The following is a 23,110-nucleotide window of genomic DNA, read 5'->3' on the forward strand; positions in this document are numbered from 1 at the left end:
GTATATATAAAATAAATAAATATTCCGCATAATTCATAGCCCACTGGTCTATTAACAGAAAAAAGAAGAAAGAAAGCAGCACCACCAACAAAGATCAAAATTTAATTATTTCATTGGTTCTTACTGATTCCCCATGTCTGTTGGGTAAAATCAATAAAGTCCAGAGACATAGCTTGGCTCTTTCATCATGTAGGCCTACATTAATTTTGTTAGTATGTTTAGTATGTTCATATGCGGTTTTGGAAATGAACATCTGAAAACAAAACATTACAAAACAGTAGATGGTCACACAAAATTGGGATTGGCTTTTCAGATTTTATTGGTGTTTAACAAATGTATAAAATCACATAGTTTATCACTACTAGTTTATACTCCCTAGTGTTGCAACAATAAATATGATATACTTAGTTTTCCCTTGGATGGTTGTTGGCTAAGATTTGTAAATGCAGGTTTTATGACTCTTTACAACTAACTAGGCTACTCTTTAAAAAATATCTTAATTTATAAAAGCCAACTGCTCCTAAATAAAAAAAACAATTTTAAAACATCCTGAGTATAAATAAAATATAAAATAATGTGGACACGCATTTATTCACTCATATTTCTGAAAGAATTTAATTACATTAAGCCAATAAGGAAGAACACAAAGCATCTGGGTTTGTCTCTACTCTAACAGACAAAGGCGGAAGTACACAGAACTTTGCATCTCGCGTTGTCTGGATACTTCGGGGATCACCACTTCACTGTCAAACACCCGCGTAAGTTCGAAGCAGCTTGTTTGGGAGAAGTTAGTAGAAATGGCGGCGAGAGAAAAGTCGTTGAAACACAGACAGAAACACATAAATGCCACGTTTGAAGCGTCCAGTATAGATTCCACTGCCGTCGGAGAAAAGTTGTTTGGCCACGCAGAAGAGGACGAGGACAGCGACGACGGACCTGTTGTCTTCATCTGCGGGAAGTGCAAGTTGCCTGTTGGGGATTCACTGTCCTGGGATGGAAGTGAAGACGGCCAAAACCAAATAAGATTGAAGCGTGAGTCTGGACTTTAGACTGCTTGGATTTCTTCTTTTCTCGCCCGAACTGAATAACGTTATTCAGGGTGGAGAAAACATCTTAAAGAAAAACAAGAGCACTTTGGGATTTGTAACGAAAAATTAAGGTGTCCAGTTCACCTAAGATTATAACGTTATGTAAAGTTACTTAAGTTTTACGGCCCCGACAAAAACCTACCCTAAACATATATATATATATATATATATATATATATATATATATATATATATATATATATATATATATATAATCTACTGTGGATGACAAACTGCTAACTGGAAAGTTAGTGAGTAAGTTAGTAAGCTAAGTAAGTTAAGTACAGCATTTAAATTCAGTTGTAAGTTAATAGAGGTTGGGAGTTAACATATTTGGAAGCTACTTTATGAATAAATTTCTGCTGACATGTTTGTTATGTTTTGGTCTTAGGGGTCACTGACAACGTCTTGGTTGGAAAGGACAATCGTCTGTATGAAATGGGCAAAAGATCTCTCTGGTAAGAAAGTATTCAGATCCTTTTACTCAAGTAAAAGTACCAATACAGCAGCGTAAAGGTATGCCATTGCATTTAAAGGGGATGCATTATAAATGAGTTATTTCAGTAAAATGTTTTTAATTGTCCAAAAAGTGTGTCAAAAGATTGCCCCGTCAGAGTTATATCTTATATATTATTGCATTATTATAATTGATGTTTCATTTTGTAAGCAATGTTATATAGAGTGGGAGCGTCTAATTTTAAATACTTTATATATTGTTAGCTAGTTTTAATCTATAATGATGCATCATATTTTGTATGTGAAATCTTAATCTGCAAAGTAACAAGTGACTATAAGTACTATATAGTGTGTATATATAAGTGGAATAATAATATAATAAGTACTAGTACCTCTAAATTGCATTAAATACAGCACTTGAATACATATACTTAGTAACATTACACCACTGGGCATGCCCCACACCTTTTTCAACTCCCAGAAAAAAATTACAGTATTGTACATAAGCATTTTTTTTTTTTTTTTAAACATGTCCTGCCCAGCAGCCTGGTATAGAGTATGATGAGCTGGATACCATATTGTGCCAGACAGATTTTACTTTAACAAGAGAGTATTAATATACTCCTTTGTCACCGGGCCGGACAGGGGGGCAAACACGGGGATAGGGGGGCACAAACAGGCAGCACAGAGAAAGGACAAGACCTGCAAGAGAAGGGGGATGGAAGGTGGGGACAACAGGGAATAGCAGACACATACATAATACATACATATAGATACATAAGCATATATAAGCACTTGTTGGATCAAGTCTGCCCCACTGTATGATTTGGGCTAAACTGTTCCCTTTTCTGTAATTTTCCCTCCGCAGTCTGATTGTGGATCTAATTTGCCGAGGCTGCCACTCTGTGCTTGGCATGGTTTACACATCCACGCCTAAGAACCTGGACCACAAGAGATTTACGTTCTGTTTCAATGTAGCAGACATCGACAGGTATGTTTAGGGCTTGGGCTATTAGTAAGATTGTTTAAAGACACATCAGTTTGCATTTGTTTAATTAATGTGATGTTGATGAATTTCTGAAGAAAGTGTAATGATCAAACATGACTGTGTAAGGTTGTACACCTGTGAAGTTATTTGAAAAGAATTTGAAAAGCATGCAGGTTCACCTTCGCTCGATTCAGTTGAAAATAAGATGAGAGATGTGAAAAAAATACGGCTTCAACAAAAATGAATGCGATAAGATTCAGGTAGTGTTTATGTTTGGGACATTGTATTGTATCTCCTTACTTGTGCAGGTTTAAATGGTACGTATCACCCCTGTACTTGCATTAAACATCCTAATATTCTACTGTGAATCTTCTCCAGCTATGTGCTTGGTTCTGCAAGCCAGATGTTAGCAGCAGAGGGCCCCAAAGAGCAGCCGGTCACCCTCGAGTACAGAGGCATTGTTGAACAACAGCTGACAGAGGTAATTTACTGCTGCTGCTTTTCTTTGTCTGTGTTTTTTCAGATATTGCATTGCTGTGAGATAAAATGTTTCATCCGCTGAGCAGAATATCTACTCTAAAACTCACTGCAATGTGTGACCATGACTTTTTCTCCCAACACAGGTAAAGTTAATCATTAAAATTGTGAAAACAAAATTATAAAAAACTATAGATCTGGAACATAGTGCCAGTTATGGCAGGGGTCCCTGTTCAGTTGTCGTGCTGACAGTGCTTTCACATTGATATTGAGCTGCTCTCGCTTATTGATTATCAATGCAGAGGTTGTACTACTGATGACATCAGCTTTGTTCTGGGAAGCCCTTGCTTCTGTGGCGGGCAGACGTTTATATCAGACATTACCTCATCTAGCCATGTCATCCCCTGCAAATTGATTTATTGTCAATCCCACTTTAGATTAGATTAAAATAAAGAAGTATATTTCCTTTAAATGTCAGCCTCAACATCCATATTCATTTATTTTCATAATTTTCTATATATTTCAGTTTTGAATTATCTTCCTCTCTGTCACATCAGTTTTATTATTAATTAACATTATTGTTATTATGACAATCTAGAGGGTACTTACATTTTTCCCTGGAATAGTGAAGTGATTCCCAAAGTTCTTCCAAATCATCCTTTGTTAAAAAATATCAGTGAAACTGCAGATTGGCCAGTAGGTGGTGATAGTGTGCATGAGTACCTGCCAGCCCTCCCACACACTTGCACCAAGGACAATAGATGTGCAGGAAGCATGTTGAGGAATCTTTGCTAGTGGAAAAACATGTTTTGATCATGAAGTGTCTTTGTCACTTTAGCTGGATGTAGTGAGGTATTTTATTTTTGCTTGGCAATGGAATTCCCTGCAGGTGACAACTGACTAATTATGTTATGAGATGTTTTTCTACGCAAGAGTAAATTTAAAAAGGTTATGCTGCTTCTAAGACAAAAAAAAAACAAAACATTGCACGAGCATTAGATGTGTTTTCAAGCCCTTATGGAGGGTTCATGTTTGTGTTTAGTGTTGTACTTTGTGTGCTAACACATTACACTCACATTACTCTGCCTGTGACTCCGATAGTTTATCTTATCTCTTATGTTCAATAGTTGTGACTTTCCAAAATAAATCAACCATTTAGTTCATCTCATGCAATGTTACCGCTGGGCCCATAAGGGCGCCGTATAATGAAATGTACAGGCTTACCTCATATTCCCTTTGGTTAATATGTAGGTTACCACTTAAATCCATCTTGTCGTTGACTGTGTTTAGTCCCCATGTGAGTAGGCTGAAGATTAATCTGGCTATAGCTACGCATTGATTGCATTAATTTTAGCTGGTTTTATAGCCATCTATTCATTGTTAACCGTTGGCGCATTGTAACAAGATTATAAAGGCCTTTGCGTGCCTTCTGTCATCATGTCTGTCAGCATAAACATGAAGGCTTTTTTACTGACAACTACTACTTTCATTTCTTCCCATCTGCGTTGTGGTTAAATTTGTGTCCAAAGCTGTTATGCCAGACTGTTTTCTTGTCAAAGTATACAGTAACATTTTCACTATGGTATGTAAACAGCTTTTTCCTACGCAAACCCCTGTAGGTATCGAAATTCAATACTTTTTGATTCCCAATAACAGTTTCCAAGACGTATCGCAATAAAAGACGTATCGCAAGCTGCTGATCAAATAGTTTCTTATTTTTTCAGCTTTTTTTTTAAAGATTAATCAATTAATCTGAAAAAAATGGTTTTGTAGAAAAACTTTTCTTCTTGTTGAAGCCAGGGTATGTAATGTGTAACGAAACCAGCAAGAGAAAGCTAGATTTTTGAAAGTATCCAACTGAAAAAAAATCTCATCCCCCAACCTTCAGGCCTCGCTCCAACGCCACTCACAGGTGCGTGCAAGCAGGCGGTTAGGCCAGGTATTTATTACAGTCTTGTGACAGCCACAGATACAGGATTGATTTCATTTTTGTGTCAGCAGAGCATTTGATTTATTGATTCCTGTGAAACAATATAATATAACATGCCTCTGAAATAAATTGCCTACAGTTGCATTAAAGGAAGGTTTTGCTCCAGTTGCAGTATAGTTACAAGTCGTATATCATCGCTAGTAATCAAATTTTAAATGATACCCAGCCCCACACTCAAGTGTTCTCTGTCCTCAGCTTTACTGTATATGATGAAGGTGCTTGTCGCCCCTGCCGCCATAGTTAATGTATTCTGTCTGTCTGACTGACTGTTAGACACTTGTTTGGGTTTTTCATCTTGTACACTCACAGACCTGTCTCCCCCTGCCCTCCCACTCTCCCTCCCCTCTTTACACCCACCCATCCCTGACCATTTACCCTCTGGGTTTTGTCATTCTCCCTCCCTCTCTCCCTTTTTTAAATTATCTTTACTCCTCCCGTCTTTCTTCCTCACTGCTTCCTGCTGTTCCCGTCATTTCCCACCTGTCCATTTTCTCCTTCGCTTCTTCCCCATTCTCACTCTTTCATATCCTTCATCCTCCACCCTTTGCTATTCCACCCTCACTCTTGACTCATTTTTCTGCCCTTGCTGTTAATCTTCATATCCCGAACTTCGCACCTTTCAAAACTTTACCCTTCAATCTTGCCTGACCCCCCCCCCCCCATCTTTCCCAGATGAAAATGCTGGTGATGTCCATGGCACATAGGCTGGAAGAGATCGAAGCTGGCCTTCAGGAGGGATGTGAGGCATGACAGTGATGGACGCCAACTTGTCTGGGTGGGTGCTTTGTACAGGTGTTTAACATGAGGAGGATTTAGTGTCCTCATTCCTCGCAGTTACCTTTTTACATTAACACTTCCTACTCTAAGTTTCATCTCATCCATATTCCCTTAGTTACACGCTTTGTGCTAGCCTCACCTTCTGCACAAGCAACCACACACACACACACAGCTTCTACGCTTTGTCCTGATTACCGTTGGTGAAACAAAGACTGGCTGCGCATGTAATCAATCATGTTGTCAGCTCGGCTCCTGTGGCTCACGGCACCATCTTCTCTGTATGTGTCAGGGCAGAGTGAACGGACGCCATGAGCCGAACGTTTATTTGTGCAGGACTTCATCAGGCAGGCTGCTCACTCAGCACAATGCCATATTGATCTGGCCACCCAAGGCCACACACACACACACTTTCTTTGTTCTCTTCCTCAAGCATGGAGCCTTGAAGCATTGATAGATATGTGCTTTTCATTGCCATGTTGTGGCCAGAATTGAATAACATTTGAGGAATTTGTATTAAAACAAGGTTTTTACATTCTTCCCAAACTCTTTTCTAATATTGTCTGTCATCACATTATTGGATGATTTTTAACTTGGGAATCATCCAAAGACTTCTGTGTTTTCTCAAATATTGCCAGAATTGCTAGGACTGATTTGCATCCATTAAGTTGTTATCACATTGGCTAATTATTGGTTTGTTTATATTTGTTTTGTTTGCTCACAGTTGTACAAGCTTGTTATGTCTTATTGTCTTGGTGTAATAAAGTATTCTGTTGTTTTCAATATTGAAATTATTATTTTTTTTTAATTCAGTATTGTCAGTTTTATGTAAATGATTCAATCAAAGACAACTTAACACTGTTGGGATAATCTTTTTAAATGTTTCTTTTTCTTTGTCTTTGTGCAGTAAGATTGTAGGGGATCAGTGGCTCATCCTGCTTTGTCTAATTAGAAGCATTTCTTGGATTTAAGAGTTAAACGACAAGTTAAAGGTCTTTGGTGGTGATTATATATTAAAGGCAGAGTGTTTGTTTACCATCTGACCTCTAATGTGCCTAGCAACACTTTCTACCAAGGCGGGAAAGCTGCTACAAGCTGTACCGCTTGCCCTCCCTCATCCACGAGGTTTCATCAGCCTCACAGAACAACAACAGTTAGAAATGGCCAACCAGCACGCTGTATCCAAGGGCAGGTTGCGATGGCAACTGAGAGCACGTGCTACGCTGAGTGCCTGTTGCCATCTCGTCATCGTGTTCACTGCCAGCCAGCTCGCTGGCCGGTGCGCCTGTCAACAGACGTTATCCCCCGCTCATGCTCAGACACATACACGGGGGAGGAGTCCTGAATGAACCCCCCACCTCCCTCCACCCTAATCTCTGTGTGATGTTTTTCTCTCTGCCAACCCCACCCATGCACCATCCTTCTCCACCCCCCTCCCTCAACTGTTGGGGGAAACAAGTCATAACAACAACAACAACAAACAAGCCGCGTGTTTTTTTGTTGTTTCTGGTGGTGGGGTTGGTGGTGTTGTCTTCATTCAGTCCTCGCTTAAGGATGAGGTGCCTGCGTGCATCCAACACAGAGAATGGATGATGCAAGCTGGCCGGCCAGTCCGCTGTCCAGATGTGTGCTGTTACGCCCTGTAACAGGCTCGTTTTGGAGAATATGTCTCCGTTTGTTGGTTATTCCATTCAGACCAATAAAAGCTCAAGGGCTAGTAGCTGTGTTTGCAGTGAGTGTCACTGCGTATGGCTCACTGAACGGCCTCTGAACTCATTTAGCTGTTTTATATATAGACATAGTGTTGCTGGATGCATTGCACTGCCGAGTGCAATTATTGCACCGGTTTCACCCCATTCACCCCTTTAAGTCTCAACCAATCACCGCCAACCAAGAGCAACATAGAAACACACAAATGCATCAGTCAGTACATCTACACACATTCTGCAAGCACTCGGGGACAAAGGATGAATAATGTAGAGGTAGTGTCTGAGTGAAAGTCGCCTCCCCTTCTTTTTACCTTCCCTAAGCAATAAGGAAGGAATGTTGCCATGGAGGCAATGAAGCCTCTGCACACCGTCAGCCAATTACAGTCTTCCCTGTGTGAAACATCGGACCAATGGCTGCTCGAACTGATGCTGCTGTTGCCACAGACACTGAAATCCTATTGGCTGAGCTCTGCTCTTTGATTGAATTTCTGATCTTGTTTTTGAGAGAAAACATATCTCAAGGAGTGCCACCTGTGTGCCAACTTATAAAATATGTTGGGTCTTTCTGAAATGAAAATGATTTTTTGTAAGAAGGAAATTGTTTCTTTTTTAGGGGTTTAATAGACCTAAATTCAGTGCCAGCTTTGGTTCTGTAACTATGTGAGCAATGAAGAAAATAAATGTTTTTGTTTTTTTCTGGCACTACATTCTGAGGTGTATGTGCCTGGGGTTTTGTAAACTAAAAGGTGAAAATACCTCATTTTAATAATCACAATTATTATCAGCACTTTTTTCCTTTCATTTAATTGCACATTTCTGCCTTCCCATCACAATATTTGGTTCCCCCCCTGACAAAAGAACCACACCCCACCAGTTGCTATTTGCTGGTTTATGACGAATTCCTGGTTTAACTCTTGATTTTCCACAGCACTTATGTCACATTGTGTTCCATAACAGTGTCATTTAGTTATGTTATCTGCGCTGTGCAAGTCAAATTTCAGCAAGTAAATTCAAATATTATTCTTTGTTAACATACATTTATTTACATGGTGCATTTATGTAAATCCCAATATATTGTATGTAATAGAGTATTCCAGAACAAATGTTTAACTTTGTTTATTTCTGTTTGAAAATATGTTAAAAATGATAAAACATATCAACTATAAACAAACTATCCACTTTAACTAAAAAGACCCTTTGTCTGGTAGAGAACCCAACTGAACTTTTGATTTAGTTCATCGCAGCTACGGATTTCCTCACGTGGTTGGTTGCTTGACATATGTTTCACCAAAATCTTAGATCTAAAGTCATTACGACAGTCTGGTCTCATCTTTGTCTTTGAGTCAGTCAGACAGACTAGATGGAAGGTCAATTAGTAAACCCCTTCATCTGGGAGGTTAAATTTCCCAAGTTAATCTTAAGAATCAGTGTGAGATGATCTTGGAGTCAAGAGCATTTGGGAAACAGTTATGTTTTTTACTGACCGCACCTCTGTGGCGAAAGCGTGAAATCTCCGATAAGCCACAGCCTTCTCATTTCATTAATCACCTTCATCTGTGTCTGGGATCCAACTGGATAGCCGTCCAGTCAGAGACCCGTCTAACGGAATAACCCAAATCCCCTCTGAGTGCTCAAAGGCTCCTACTTCATTAGAAACATCTGCTTGTTTATTTCCCCACCATGTCTTTGTGTACGCCGGTATCTGCCAGGTCCCTAATGTGTCTCACTCTCTCCTCCTCGTCCTCTGCATGTGTGAGAGCTGCTGAGGAAGGCAGTACTGGTCTGTGAGGTTGAACCAGGATGCTCAGGTTGTTTGTGTATGAGTGCGTGGGGCGGGCTTGCACATCCCTAATGTTCTGTCACTGTGTAGCAGGTTAGTCGTCCGTTTCCTTCAGACACAAAGACTCATCCTGTTGCCAGTGACACCCTGGTGTGAGTGTGAGTCTGTCTGTGCGTATATGTGACGAGAAGGGGGCTGAAAACGGGATTAGTGTCATCAGGATCTAAGCCCGAACAGATTGACAGAAACAAAGTCCTGCTTTACACTAAGTGGTCAGTTTGGCCTCACATTAAAAGTGATTTGAATATTAAGACATGATTTTTGTGCGGTCAAAGTCTCTGATGGACGTTTATAAGTGCCATTGGTCAGGTTATCAGATATTGAATGCCGATAGAGCGCACACAGAAGAGATTGGCTGTTAAATGTTTTGAAATTTGGAAGGAGAGCCAACTTGTCTCCAGGGTGTGACATATGTGTGCTCTCAAGGCAAATTCTCTCTTCAATCTCAACCTCAAGGGTGTGTCAAGATGTGTCAAGATGTGTCAGTGTGTGTCAAGATGTATGGCATAAGAAATATTAATAGATCAAAATATTTTGTCCAGGCTTGAAAAATCACCCATCAAGCATGTTAATCCGGCATCCCACTTATTTCATAAATCATTCCTGGAGAAATCTGACATACTGCTTCATTTTGTTTTGGACAATTATAATAATAGTTTGTCACGATTCACAATATTAATATTCCCCTGATATGATTATGATGAAAAATATAAATTTAATGCTGCCTCTGCTGGGACAATGGGCTGGATGTTTGTTTTTAATTTGACCCGTTTACACACAGATTAACATTGAAATAATCTGTGCGTCAAGGAAAATGATTTTTTTTGTCTTTATCTCGTCATTGTGAATGTCTTCCAGTAATGCTTCCTGAGGTTATACATAGATTAACAACCTGCCTCCAAATTCATAATCTCTAAAAGGCGGGCTAAGGCTGCAATTTTTTCATACATTTTCATTATTTGTTTGTTACATTTTATAAATAATAGTTTAATCTACCAAATCTGTAAAAGCAGTGAAAATGTCACAGTTTTATTTCCGCAGCTCAAAACCCAAAGGAATGAGATTTACATTGATATCAAACAGAGAAATGCAGAAAATCTTCATATTCGAGAAGGTATTGTTTTACATTTTTGCTTAAATTAATTTATCACATCTAAAATTCCCCATCACTATCCCTCACCTATCTGATGTGTTTCTTAAAACATAATCATCACATGAGGTGGCTTTCTATGAGCCTCGCACTGTAGTAATCATATAAGTAATTCATATGTTGGGTGTGTGACACAACAGGTGTCACCAGAGCAGTACTGAACACTTGGCTACAGCTGACACCTGTACATGTCCTGTACACTATCCTTTCGCTCAGCGCTTTGAATAAGTCGGAGTATTCATGGCCTCAGCCGGACTGCCTGCGGATTTTGACTAACTGTCCTTGATAAACAAAAGGCTCCGGCTCTAATGCATTTCAGAGCCACTCTTGCCCCTCAGCTTTTTTTATCAGCTTAGCCACGCCGATTTAATCGGCCGCTCCTGTTTGTGTTGTCCTGTGTGTGTTTGTCTCAGAGCTCTGGTGATCCCCCTTTGTCTCGTCAGGGCAGTGTCACCCAAAGAGGTTTATGATGGGGGCGCGGGAGCCACAGCTGAGTAGATTAGTGTCTATAGTGTGTGTGTGTGTGTGTGTGAAAAAGGAGGGGTTGTGATATGTGCATGTCAGTCCTAAGGATCCTTCAGCTGTTGCAAGGGCGTGTTTTTCTTTTTTTTTTTCCTAGCACAGGTGTCCCGTGGGAAATGAATATGGTATGTGAGACAAGTGGCACATTGAGGTTGTAAAGCAACATAGGCCCTTCCATAGCAGAGAGGCCACTCTTCATTAAGTGGAGCGGAGAGCTTTAGGAATACATTATATGCCTCAGGCTCTGTTTAAATTCTACATAACTGAACAAGAAATTTGGATTCTGTGGAATTACTTATGTAATTATTGTAATTTTAGTGTATTAATTCTGTTTTCTTAGCTATTTTTAAAAAGTCATATATTGTCATGATGTGCACAAATGAAACCAGACAGTAAGCAGGTGCATTTGAAAGACCAGACAGACACATAATGGTTTCAGTATAAATATTTAAAATACTTTATACAGCATAGAAATCTCTTGACACTCAAACAAAACCATCCGTTACAAAATCTTACAAAAGACCCACCCCCGAGTCTGTGTCAATCTCAGTATCAACCAGGAAAAAAAAGCTACAAAGACGTTAATTTCAAACGTTGACTTTACAGTTCGACTTGTGAAACATTGCATGCAACTTTTCCTTTGGACAGGAAGAGAGATCTACAGAATCTTAACAGTGAGGAGCCTCATGTGCCTGTGGAAGCCTTTTCTGTAGAGTCAACTCGTTTTATGAAGCAACTAACGTGTGAGAATGTTGGCTCAACAAACATTTTAGAATCCCGTCGAACAGAGGCGACAGGAACGCAGGAGTCGTACTTTTATTTACAAGCACAATTTTCACATTACTCTCAGAGAGCTCTTGGCAAACACTTGTCATGGCGGTTAACACTTAAGACTAAACTACAGCATTAAGACAAAAGGAAGTGAATAATTTTTATGGTTGTTTCGTGATCCTAGTAGCAGTTCATCCCACCATCATACCCTCAGCCTGTGGCGAGGTTGATCAGTTTCATAAGGCTTTTAATGCTCTATATTTTCTTCTTTTTTTTGTTTTCCAAAACTGACTGTGAACAGGTATATCCTCCTGTGAGAAAGTCAGAACTAAGACTCTTACAGTTGCCCTGTGGTTTGTAGAGGTGATGTAACACTTGTATATAAAAAGTTCTAGCCATGAATTATTATCAGTGTTGAGTGGTAGTTTATGATAAACTATAAAAAGTGACATTTTGACTCCACCTACTTCTGTTTCGGTGTTGCTTCTAATGGCACTAATGTTCAGACACTGCAACACTGTGGCAAAATCCACACAAGCGTGTCACAATCGACTGCCGTTATACATTAATGTATGAATAATGCAGTGAGGTAAAAGATGGTAAACACCATTGTTACTACAGGTTTTGGTTGTTTAAGAATAGTGCAGTGCGCTTCTTCATCTAGTCGGCAGTGAAGATACAGTGCCTGTGGCTGTCTTACAGAGTTTTCACAGAGACACAACATTTAAACAAGTAATTAGGGATAGGGGCTGGGTCTGTTAGCTGGTGTGAATCAGTATGTGGCTCAATTAGTAACCAGGTACAGCAATATTACATAAGAGAGTATCTCTTAACTAAATCTATAATACAGTGTTTTTTTTGTGTGTGTGTGTACACCTTGTTGGCAAGGCCCATATTACATGATGTCCCATGTCCACTCTGTATCTAGGACACAGCGAGGTTTAGTCATTGCTGAGGGATCCGTTTCAAATCTCATCTTCTCATCTTCCCTCTTATTACATAGTGAGATCTTTAAGAAGAGACAACTAGTTTTGAAAACCCTTTTGTTTTCTTAATTTTTAGGTTTTTTTATATGATCAAGTCTGTTCTGAAAAGTGGCTCAGTCGCAATAAAGGGACAGTTCACAGTTTAAAAGGCCGCTCTGGAAGACCTCTCCAACTTTAACAAAATGTTGAGAGGGGCCTCGAGTTCAGTCTGTCTCTCTTTCATTTTCTTTGTCTTGTATCCCTCAGCAGAGGGTCTTGAGCGCACCTGAAGCACAGAGGAGAGTCTGCATGGGGTAGGGAGGTGGGGACACCACTTCCTCAACAACCTGTTCTGGCCGGAAGGAAAACGGCTGCAGCTGGACCTTCTTCTTTAGGATCTGTCCGATTCCCATAGAAGGGAACTTGCTGCGGTGCGTCGGGCTGTCAGGGTCGCTGCTGCTGCTGTTGGAAGGAGGACTGAAGGCCGAGGTGGGGTTGAGGGGACTGAAGGCGGACTTTGGGGGGCTGAAAGCCGAGCTGCCTGGGGGGCTTCCGACAGTGCTGGGGGGACTGCCGCTGGTGTCAGAAGAACCGCACCAATCTGACGAGATGCTCTTCTTGGGCTGCGGGTTGACAATAAGGACAGGAGGACTGGGGATTGTGGCCTTCTTCAAGTAAGAAGAGTCAGGCTGGAAGGCAGAGACGTGACGGGGCGGGGACAGAGTCCCGTTGGTCAGCTTGTACCAGGGTGAAGCCGGGGTGTCTTCAATTTGCTCAGCTTTGGAGAGGGAGCCAAAGGAATGCATGCCGATCGGTGATGGTGCTGGTGGAGCAGGTATGTTGTGTTCTGGGCTCGTATTGACTTGTGGGAGGGTGGCCAAGCGCCTCCGTTGCTGAGGGGTGTTGTGAAATAGAGGATGGATCTCTAGATATTCCATAGAAGAAGAGGCAACGGTGCCAGGTGGTGCCAGAGGTGAATTACGATGGCCACCAGTTATGGCACGCAATAGACCTGAGGAGGAAATGAGAAGCATTTTTAACATTTCAGAAATACAGATTTTTTTTTTTTGTTTGTCAGGCAAACATTTTAAACATTTGTTTTTGCTCAACTTGCTGCAGATAGAAACCTATGAACTGTAGATTCTTGGAATACTTTTGGCTGAATGACTACGTGTCTATATTGTATATGTCGTGTCAGTGAAGACATAACTCTCACACATAATCATCTGAGAGTAACAAGTAGGTGTAAAGGTAGCCTACCGGAACATTCTGTTTGGATATTAACCTTGTGAAGACCAGCTCGCCCTGACATGCTAGATCTGGATCTTGTAGGCAGATGAGGAGAGGGAAAGGAGCTTAGGCCTCAGCTTTTCCCTCGCGGCCTTGTTTGTCAAGTGTAAGCTCTTCTTCAAGGAGTGTGATCTTACAGACTCTGACCAGCTATCACTCTTTGTTCAAAATTCCAGGCCTAGTTTAAAAGAATTGCTGTTGTGTTGCTAGACTAATTTAATTTCATTCCTAATTATAGACTACCATACGTTTGTACTTTTGTCAGTCATTTCATCTGACTTTCAACAGGTAAATTAAATTCAGCCTTAAGTTTCCCCCCTACAGTTGACTGGTAACTTGTCCAGGATGTTTCCTCTCAGATGGATGGATGGGTAGATGGAAGGAGGGGTGGATAGATGGATGGATGATTGGGTAACTACGTATGTGTGAAACGGGTCGCTGCTGTACAAGAACATGCATGCTCAGTCAACCTACCCTGTGTGAATAAAGGTAAATAAAATAGATAAAATAAGTAAAGTGGCGCTCTTTAAAACAAATGTTCTGTATCTTATTATCTGTTGTAATGTTTTTGTACTGCACCATGTGACTCCTCACCTGTTCTGTGTTTCTTCTCCTTGCTGGGCCCCTTGCTAACAGCCAGGTAGACGGGCGTCTGTTTGGGAGGGATGGTTAGCTTGTCGACGTGCTTCCTCCACTGGGTCTGGAAGTATTCACTTTTCTGCTTTTCCCCTTTCTTTTTTTCCTGGAACTGCATCTCCTAAACACACACAGCAAACCGGTCATTAATACAGCACATACCATTTGACAGACCTTTTGTGTTTAACACTATTTTATCACCTCATTATCCTAGCACTCTTTCTAGGCACACAAACTGAATCCAGGTGTTATAAAGAAACTTTGGAATTCCAGCTAGAGTTTTTAGAACGGCATGGGACAAGTGTTTGGTGGATTCCCCTTACCCTGTACTCTTTAGAAAGTCTCTTCATTTTCTTGTTGAGGAGGAAGTAGACGGCCAGAGTGTGGCAGGCGCGGTTGGTGAGGACGGCGCTCAGCACCTCACTGTGCTTATAGCCCATCTTCTCCGTCATATGCAGTAACACCGTGTGGTTTATTTCCTCAATGTGGATCCTTAATGCAGAAAGCATGCGCAGAGCAAGACGGTTAATGGTTTGTGATGCTTTAAATCAAATGGATTTCTATTTTCTATTCAGAAAACAAAAATAAGCTAAAACAGATGACGTACTGCTGCAAAATACAAACACAAAGCATTTAAAATGTGTGCGAGCCTACCTGTTGAGGTACGGTGCCCCTGTGTTCTTGTTGGCCAGCTGCAGCCAGGAATCAGCCATCACCTGGTGGATATTGGGACGCTTGTTGGGATCTGGCTCAAGAAGCTTCTTCAGAAGACAGATGGCAGCTGCAACAGAGAGGGGGAAATGACTATTCATACGCTACCACAGACACTCAACTCACTGCATGATGAGGAAAGTTTTCCAGTACGGAGACTTACGCAATATTTCACTTATGTTACACATCTTCAGAAATGTTACTCTTCTGATTAAGAACCGACCACAAATTTCACCCTCATCGGCTTTCATTACATTATTATGTAAGACAGATGAGATGACACATCTGTCATTAGCTCGATTAACAGTAACTTACATAAGTGGGTTAAGCCATCCCTTTCATTCCTAGACGGTAACACTGTTATGACACGCTGAGAAGTGTCTGTCATATAAGCGTCACTCTTTCCAGCTAAGTGCAGACACACCATCTCACCCTTATTTTCTCGTGTTGTTTGACAGAAAAGCGGTTTGCCACTACACGTAGCCCATTACTAATATTTCAGTATAATGAATTAGCTTTATATATGCCAGTGCAAATATATTCTAATATTACTTATATATAATGACTGGAATGAAAGATTAAGAAGTCTATTATTAATCTGTTTTCAAAGTGTAAAGTGTCCCCTCTCAGGAACTCTGACAACTGCTCGGAGATAAATGCTATTGCCTTAATGTTTTTGATGCAATGTCGCTACTTCTCAGGAAAGCGCAGAACAAACACAAAACCAGTTTGGTTGGTACGCTTGTTTGCTCGTACTCTGCCAATGTTTCCTGTATGCATTTTTTGATGTAAATGTATTTCTGCCAAGGCTGCCAAGTTAATCTTTGAGATTATCAACTAAGATAAAGAAATGCTTTCTGCTGGTTGCGCATGTAAAGTTCTTTAGCATTTGCTTCTCATTTAGTCCTTTCTTTGTTGTGTTAGCTTATTATCTCTACATTTCTATACAATTCTTGTGTCTCTTGGTAAACACTGCAAATGTGCATTTAATTTGTCATGGCCCACATTCTTTTATTCTCTCGCTTGGAATCATAACCTGAAATTATCTTGTTTACGTGCTGCTATAAATCCAGACTTCATAAATATCAGTTCTACCCTGAGGGGTGATTGCAGGGTTATGTAAGAATATGAGTGGGCATGGTAGTGCACTATCTGCAGGGTTGATGGATTTATTTTTTCGTCGAAAACCCTTGTCACCTATGATGTATCTGCATACAGGTGCGCATTTGTGTATTCAGTATTTACCTGTGGAGAGTGAAGGAGGTAGAGGGTTCATCTCCTTGTCCACCATCTTCTGATGCAGGGCTCGGAGACTGAAGGGCTCCACAGTGAACGGGAGAGTCCCAGTCAACATTGCGTACATGTTTACGCCACTGGAAGATCAAAATATACACTTCAGCTCTGGGTGAACTCATGAAATCTACAACTCTATTTGAATATGGTGATATTTGACTGATTACATTATTGAAAAGGGAGTACACTCACATAGACCAGACGTCCACCTTCGGCCCGTACTTCTTCCTGGAGAGCAGCTCTGGGGCGGCATAGGCAGGACTTCCACACTGGGTGCTGAATGGGTCAGAGTATCCCAAGATGCCAGCGCAGTTACTGAGGCCAAAATCTGAGGGTCAGAAGAGGTGGGGTGAGTGTTTTTTCTGGGTTTATTACTGTCTTTTCAGCTCACCCGTTAAACCGCTCGCCTCATCCTAGCATTCACACACAATCAGAAGCAGATTAGCACTATGGTGAGAGCTTGTAAGGGTTCCAACAGGATATTTAATTGCTTTTAACCCCTCACCACATGTGAGACACTGCATGCTCCACTCAAACTGAGAAAATCATTTTATTTCTACTGTAAAGTAATTGGCATCAAAGGCCTTCTTTTATTATCATCTGCTTGAATGTTGTTCTTTGCTGTGGGGAATATTGTATTCATGAATGAATGGAATTTCTGAATAAAGTTTTAGTCAGAGGGAATTAAAAAGAAGCAGCATCACACTGAAGAAATAAAATAAGATTTAAGAGTTAAATGCTGTATATACAAGAGCACTTAAGCTACCTATGAGCTTTATGTTGTCTTGCTCATCCAGAAGGAGGTTTTCTATCTTCAGATCCCTGTAAGACAAAGACAGAAAACGGAAACGTCGTTATTGATTACATTAGATAACTTATCTGAGCCGTGATCATCATACAATGCACAAACAGGAGAGGTCAGGCCACATACACATGTGCCCCTCCCAATGTGGGTCACGCTGGCTGATTTTCAGGGTCTATTGTGTGACTCCCGATCCCTCCTCAGTGTCAGAAATCCTGTTATACAGTTATCTACATAGGCCATCTCACCATGATTGAAATTTAGTTCCCAGGCTCTGATAGACAAAGAATTCAATATGCCCGGGAAGAGCTTTGTGAAATTTACATCTGAAATTTGATTTAAAGATGCAGTTTATTTGTTGTTTTCCATAATTTAAATCAAATATTTCATTGGTGTAACAGTATTTGTTGGAGGAACTCTATATATCTGTGCTTAGTGTGTGAAAATCCAGCTGTTGTATAAAACTTTTTTTTCAATCGTATTTATTTTTTAAGAATTTCTTAAAAAAATTCTTAGCAGCTGTCTTGGAAACTTCTTAAAGCTTGGAGATGCACACTTTGCGAACGAGGATCATGTTTGACTCAGAGAGTCAGCTTTAAACTATTAACAGCCCAAAGCTCTCTAAACTATGAATGGCAAATTGTCGATAAATTTTGAGGCATTTATTCAAATTCAGCTCTTTGTTGTTTGTTTTTTTTTACCTGTGCACTACACCTGCCCTGTGCAGGTGCTCTACGGCCAGCACCAGCTGCCGGATGTATTTCTGAGTCTCCCTCTCATCCAGGCGTTTCTTGTCATAGATGCGGTTCATGAGGTTCCCGCCGGGACACAGCTCCATCACCAGGTAGTAGCTGTTCTCTGTCTCCAGGATGTCCAGCAGCTGCGTGATGTTGGGGTGGCGGATCATCTGCTGGATGTGGCCCTCCCTCCGCAAGTTCTTGGTCACATATGAGTCCTTCTTGGCCTTCCGCTTGTCAATCACCTTCACCGCCACCTGGAGGAATTGTGACAGAGGGTGAGGTGAGGATGTTATTTTAGATAAAGCACTGACTTGGCAGCTAAAGATTGGCTATTAAGGTTTGCACCATGTTGTGAGTAATACGCATGGAGAATAGAGCACTAGTGCACTGCTGCGTCTTGGAGAGAGGTTTCAGAGAGTTGTAGTGTAACAGGTGATGGACTGCTCAGTCTCTATTGCAGGGACATAACTCGACACCGACCTCTCCCTCACAGCTGCTCCCAATGTGGGACAACCCAGGCGCTATAGGGCCCCGAGGCTGCAGGAGGGGGAGGTGTGTGTGTGTGTGTGGGGGGGGGGGGGGGGGGGGTTACTGAACCATCATAAACTAGGGGAAAAGCAAATGTTACCCTATCTGTTGAGAAGGCGCCAAGGCCAAATGGACTATTAATATTCCCCCATTTGTCACAGAGTTTAGTTGCAGCTGAACACACATGAGGAGCGGCGACACTTGTAGAAACAAGACTGAGGAAGGACAAATTAGGGCCTGCTAATTTTAGGGCCTGCTCATTTTCTGACGAATCTGCGTCAGATAATGAGCAGGCCCTAAAATGAGCAGGCCCCAAGACAAATTAGGGCCTGCTCATTTTCTGACGAATCTGCGTCAGATAATGAGCAGGCCCTAAAATTAGCAGGCCCTAAGACAAATTAGGGCCTGCTAATTTTCTGACGAATCTGCGTCAGATAATGAGCAGGCCCTAAAATGAGCGGACCCTAAGACGGGCCTTCTGTCTGTGTCTCCCTACCCTTGTTGTCTCATTGGAAAAGAAACCTGCAGATACTCCTCATAAAAGCCTCAAAGGTGTCCTTTGCCTCCATCACAAACACTTTGCTTCCTAGCTAATTACATTCAATAACATACCCATCTATTTCATCCTTTGCCCATGTCTCCTTGTATCCTGTCTAGACTGAGTTCAGGAGCATGGCTACCATACACAGCAAATCATCTCAAGGAGAGCCCACAGACATGGAAAGGCACGACCAGTGAAACTAATCACCATATCCATTAATGAAATGGTGAGGGCCAAAGTGGCTGTGTGTGTGTCCTCTCTTTCTACTGTCCTTCAGCTTGTCTTTCTTTTTTACTTTTGTCCTTTCATCTCTGATAATTGATTCACCTCTGAAAACCTTTTTACAGCTGCTAATTAAACCTGAGTGTGTGTGTGTGTGTGTGTGTGTGTGTGTGTGTGTGTGTGTGTGTGTGTGTGTTGAGCTGTCACAAAACAGTAATAGATGGCCCCTGTTTATACAAAGCAGTGTGGATAAGAGATGGGGTACTGGGTATGTATGGGGGGATGGGGCACTGCATTTACAGTAGGCTAGTCTATATGAGGAGGGGAGGGTGTATATAGGAGGAGGGGTGTGCCCAGCCAGGGGGCTTCTGGGGGATTCAGTTGTTTATCAAGCGCCCCTCAGACAGAAAAGGGGGGAAGGTGGGGGAGTATGGGGAAAGTGGGTTACAGACATCAAAAACACGTGCATATGACCTCCCCAGCCCCCTGACCACGACAGCACCATCTTTCTATGATTTCTGATTGCAGCTGAACACACATGAGGAGAGGCGACACACAAGACTGAGGAAGGACAAATTAGGGCCTGCTCATTTTCTGACGAATCTGCGTCAGATAATGAGCAGGCCCCCGAACCGTTTGCTTGAATAAACTCACTGCCTTCTACTCCCTCCCAGCCTTTAAGACCCTGTATTCCGCTGAATGAGCGAGAGAGTGCAAAGAGAGGGAGAGAGTATGTTATGTGCTTGGCTGTGTGATTGCCAGTGTTTGCATCATCCTCAACAAAGAGAGTAAGAGAAGAGGAGAGCGCTTTCTTTTCCCCTCATGGGCAACATAATGGAAGGGGGGGTCCTCATATGCAAATTAGGGGGGGGGGGGTAATCTTTAATATAGCCTACTTTAATATGCCAATTGTTATTTTAAGTGGCACAGCCTATTCGGGTTTACATAGACAAACAGACTACAGGCAAGCACAGTAGGCCTACTTGTTTTCCAATATGCAAATTTCCTGGCTGATCCTCAAAAAAAACCTGGGGAGACAAAGGCAACCAGTGGCCAATGGTAGCCCACATCAAAGCCCTGCGCTGGCAGAATCATAATGAGGCTGAAGCCCATTTATCAACCACATGATTTCATATGCAAGTAGCTGCTGTGCTCTCTCATAGGCCGGGCAATTTTCCTCTCTGTCCCTATCGCAGGCTTGCGCGCCCAACAGCGGTGAGATCACCACCACCAGCAGCAAACAAAGCAAGAGGTTCAGAAAAAGCCACATAGCGCACAACTATCCAGCACATGTTAGGTATCAAGACTGGCAGCTCTATCTCTTTCTGTCTCTCTCTTACACACACAAAAAGTAAATATTGTCACTAGAGGTTGGCTAGAAAACAAGCCCTGCTGTGCACATAGCTGAGTTCAACAGCTGGCAGTGCCGCATGAGCTCATTAACAAAGCCTCGCATTGCAAACAAGGCTGATCACTTTCTCTGAGTAAGCTAAGAGACTGATTCGATTGCCACGTAGTAAAGTCATAATTTATAAACTGCCATGAATTGACTCAGGGTTGTTCTTGGTTCACATGCATGTAAGTGACAGCCGACACTGTCTGCTGGAATGAAATGTAAAACCAAATCAGACTCCATGTTGCATACCACCAGGTTTGTAAATGCTAAAATACAGTCAGAACAAACTCAGCTAGTTTTTTAAAGAAAGAAAATGACTAAAGTGTATTTTTTCCTCAAAAGTTGTTTTTGTTTTGTTTACAAATCACGTTAATTATGATCAAAATAGCAGCATATGCATTTAAATTAAACCAGGAAATACAAAACATAGCCTATTGCACACAATTTTACCAAATCCTGTTGCCATTTGTATTGTCATAATGTGCATTGTGTATTTCCACTTTGTGACTCCCCGCAGTCCGCTTACCTTTTCCCCAGTCAACGCGTGGAGACCTTCTCTAACTTTGGCGAACGATCCTTCTCCCAGCTTCCTCCCAATCAGATAGTTCCCGACCCGTTTGGTGTGGTAAAAGTTCTTAAGGATGTCCGCTGCAGGACTGCATAGAGATGCCGGGAGGACGCTCTCATTCCCGGTGCTGTTTGGGGTTTTACCCTCATATAACCCGTGGCTGTTGTCCACTACCATGTCGCTGTCCGCAACTGGCATAACAGCCCCCTTGTCAAACGTCTCCTTTTAACAAGGGAGAAAACTACGCAGCTCGTCCCTCGCCCAGCTTAAAGCCAGGTATTAAATGCTTAACGTCCGGTAAAGTGCGTTAACTCCGCTCTGCCTGCGTCTCGCCCCTAATAGCAAATTAAGGGAACCGGAGCCTGTGCCACCTGTTCACCCAAAGCATCCAGTGAGCGCACTCAGCAGGTTCCGAGACAAGTCTTGATGAGTGTATCAGCTTAGATTTAAATGACACAGAAAAAACAATGACACACTCAGTCATGGAAAGTTATTAACTGACGCACCTGTCTGAATACTTAAAAAAGCTAAGGCTCAGTGAGAGGTAGGCTATTACTCCGCATCCTTTCTCCGGGCATGAGCTTCTCCTGAATAGTCTGTGCGCAGGAAGCGTGTTTTTCAGTTTGAAATGACTTTACCGGTCCTCTGGGTGGGCGTTTCTTAGTGAGAGGATGGGGGGAAAAAACACACACACCCATACACATCCCCTCACACTGTGGTGGTAGCCAGGGTGATTTTAAATCCAATCAGCGCAGGCGGGCGGAGCACATGGGAGAACAAGGGGGACAACTGCACCCGGTACCGCTGCCCCGCCGTTTCACGTGGTGCGCTCAGATTGTACACGTCTATGAACAAAGAATTGCTTATAGGCTATATGTAGCCAGAACAGAGGTGAGCAACACCGTCACTACAAACGCTGAGATCTGTTTTAAATTCCCGTGGCGAAATTTCTGGGTGTCTATGCATTGTTCCTTTAGGTATTATTAGATTTGGCATTAAGTGTAAAGGGTCCGCATGTTCACACCATGCGCTGTGCATGCAGACCCACAATCCCTTACCTGGCATAGGGACGGCAATAAATCATACACGCATGCTTACAGTGAGAGTTGGTCAGTTTCATATAACATCATCTAGTCGAGCTACCCCCCCCCCAAATGTATTGGTTGTTGCTGAACTTGGAGTTCAGCCAGCAATACAAAGTTAACACTAGGCTACTCCAGTAGCCTACAGCAGCGGCAAGACAAAGAAGCATTCCTCCTCCTCGGTCACTGAGGTGTTCACTGGCCTAATTAACATTGTGTTCATCACTCAAAGGAGGACACCAGCAGGGAGGGGCAACTGTTTGAGACATATTTCTACTCTTGTTTTTGACGTCGGCTTGTGCTAATCTGGCATTATCATATAGCCTACGTTTTACTACAAAGTGAACCTGCAGGGGCTGAACAAAATAACAGAAACACCTGACAATATGATGAAATCCACTACAATAGCCCGGCAATAAATACAACCAATGTGAAGCTTTGAAAGAAGTGTTGATGTATTATGTGGCGGGAATTTGATGTATTGATGTATTATGTGGCGGGAATTTGTGGTGTCGCTGTATCAGATTTAAAAATATATACAGGTGTCCTCTCTTTTGTTCACTCCTTGTAT

At 41.9% G+C, this 23,110-nt stretch overlaps 2 protein-coding genes across 4 annotated transcripts; one reads left to right on the forward strand and one right to left on the reverse strand.

The window, feature by feature from the left end:
- The first annotated feature begins 756 nt into the window (after positions 1-756).
- mis18a (MIS18 kinetochore protein A) lies at positions 757-6,558 on the forward strand. Of its 3 annotated transcripts, none has more exons than XM_038709373.1 (6): positions 757-1,032; positions 1,480-1,546; positions 2,413-2,535; positions 2,911-3,013; positions 5,672-5,774; positions 6,066-6,558. In XM_038709373.1, exons 1-5 carry the CDS (start codon positions 798-800, stop codon positions 5,747-5,749), a joined length of 606 nt encoding a protein of 201 aa, XP_038565301.1. In that variant the 5' UTR covers positions 757-797; the 3' UTR covers positions 5,750-5,774; positions 6,066-6,558. The 3 variants fall into 3 exon arrangements, with proteins under 3 accessions (XP_038565301.1, XP_038565302.1, XP_038565300.1); XM_038709374.1 differs by having other exon boundaries at positions 6,071-6,558; XM_038709372.1 differs by having other exon boundaries at positions 758-1,032; positions 5,672-6,558.
- Positions 6,559-11,427: 4,869 nt separating this feature from the next.
- hunk (hormonally up-regulated Neu-associated kinase) lies at positions 11,428-22,142 on the reverse strand. Its single transcript, XM_038709414.1, has 9 exons — positions 21,416-22,142; positions 18,164-18,456; positions 17,427-17,482; positions 16,853-16,988; positions 16,613-16,740; positions 15,311-15,437; positions 14,980-15,148; positions 14,615-14,777; positions 11,428-13,742 (listed from the first exon to the last, which is right to left on the reverse strand). Exons 1-9 carry the CDS (start codon positions 21,653-21,655, stop codon positions 12,994-12,996), a joined length of 2,061 nt encoding a protein of 686 aa, XP_038565342.1. The 5' UTR covers positions 21,656-22,142; the 3' UTR covers positions 11,428-12,993.
- Positions 22,143-23,110: the final 968 nt, after the last annotated feature.

Source organism: Micropterus salmoides, unplaced genomic scaffold (genome assembly GCF_014851395.1).
Source record: "Micropterus salmoides isolate LMB-PRFRI ecotype aquatic unplaced genomic scaffold, ASM1485139v1 Ms_hic_scaffold_9, whole genome shotgun sequence".
Lineage (NCBI taxonomy): Eukaryota > Metazoa > Chordata > Actinopteri > Centrarchiformes > Centrarchidae > Micropterus > Micropterus salmoides.

Bases quoted from the DNA above. Each gene is read 5' to 3' on its own strand.
- mis18a (XM_038709373.1), top strand. From the start codon at position 798: ATGGCGGCGAGAGAAAAGTCGTTGAAACACAGACAGAAACACATAAAT. The intron at 1,547-2,412 runs GTAAGAAAGTAT...TTCCCTCCGCAG, and splicing joins ATGGGCAAAAGATCTCTCTG to TCTGATTGTGGATCTAATTT. The intron at 3,014-5,671 runs GTAATTTACTGC...CATCTTTCCCAG, and splicing joins TTGAACAACAGCTGACAGAG to ATGAAAATGCTGGTGATGTC.
- hunk (XM_038709414.1), bottom strand. From the start codon at position 21,655: ATGCCAGTTGCGGACAGCGACATGGTAGTGGACAACAGCCACGGGTTA. The intron at 17,483-18,163 runs GTAAAAAAAAAC...TTTGTCTTACAG, and splicing joins AGGGCAGGTGTAGTGCACAG to GGATCTGAAGATAGAAAACC. The intron at 13,743-14,614 runs GTGAGGAGTCAC...TTTCCTCCTCAG, and splicing joins GGAGAAGAAACACAGAACAG to GTCTATTGCGTGCCATAACT.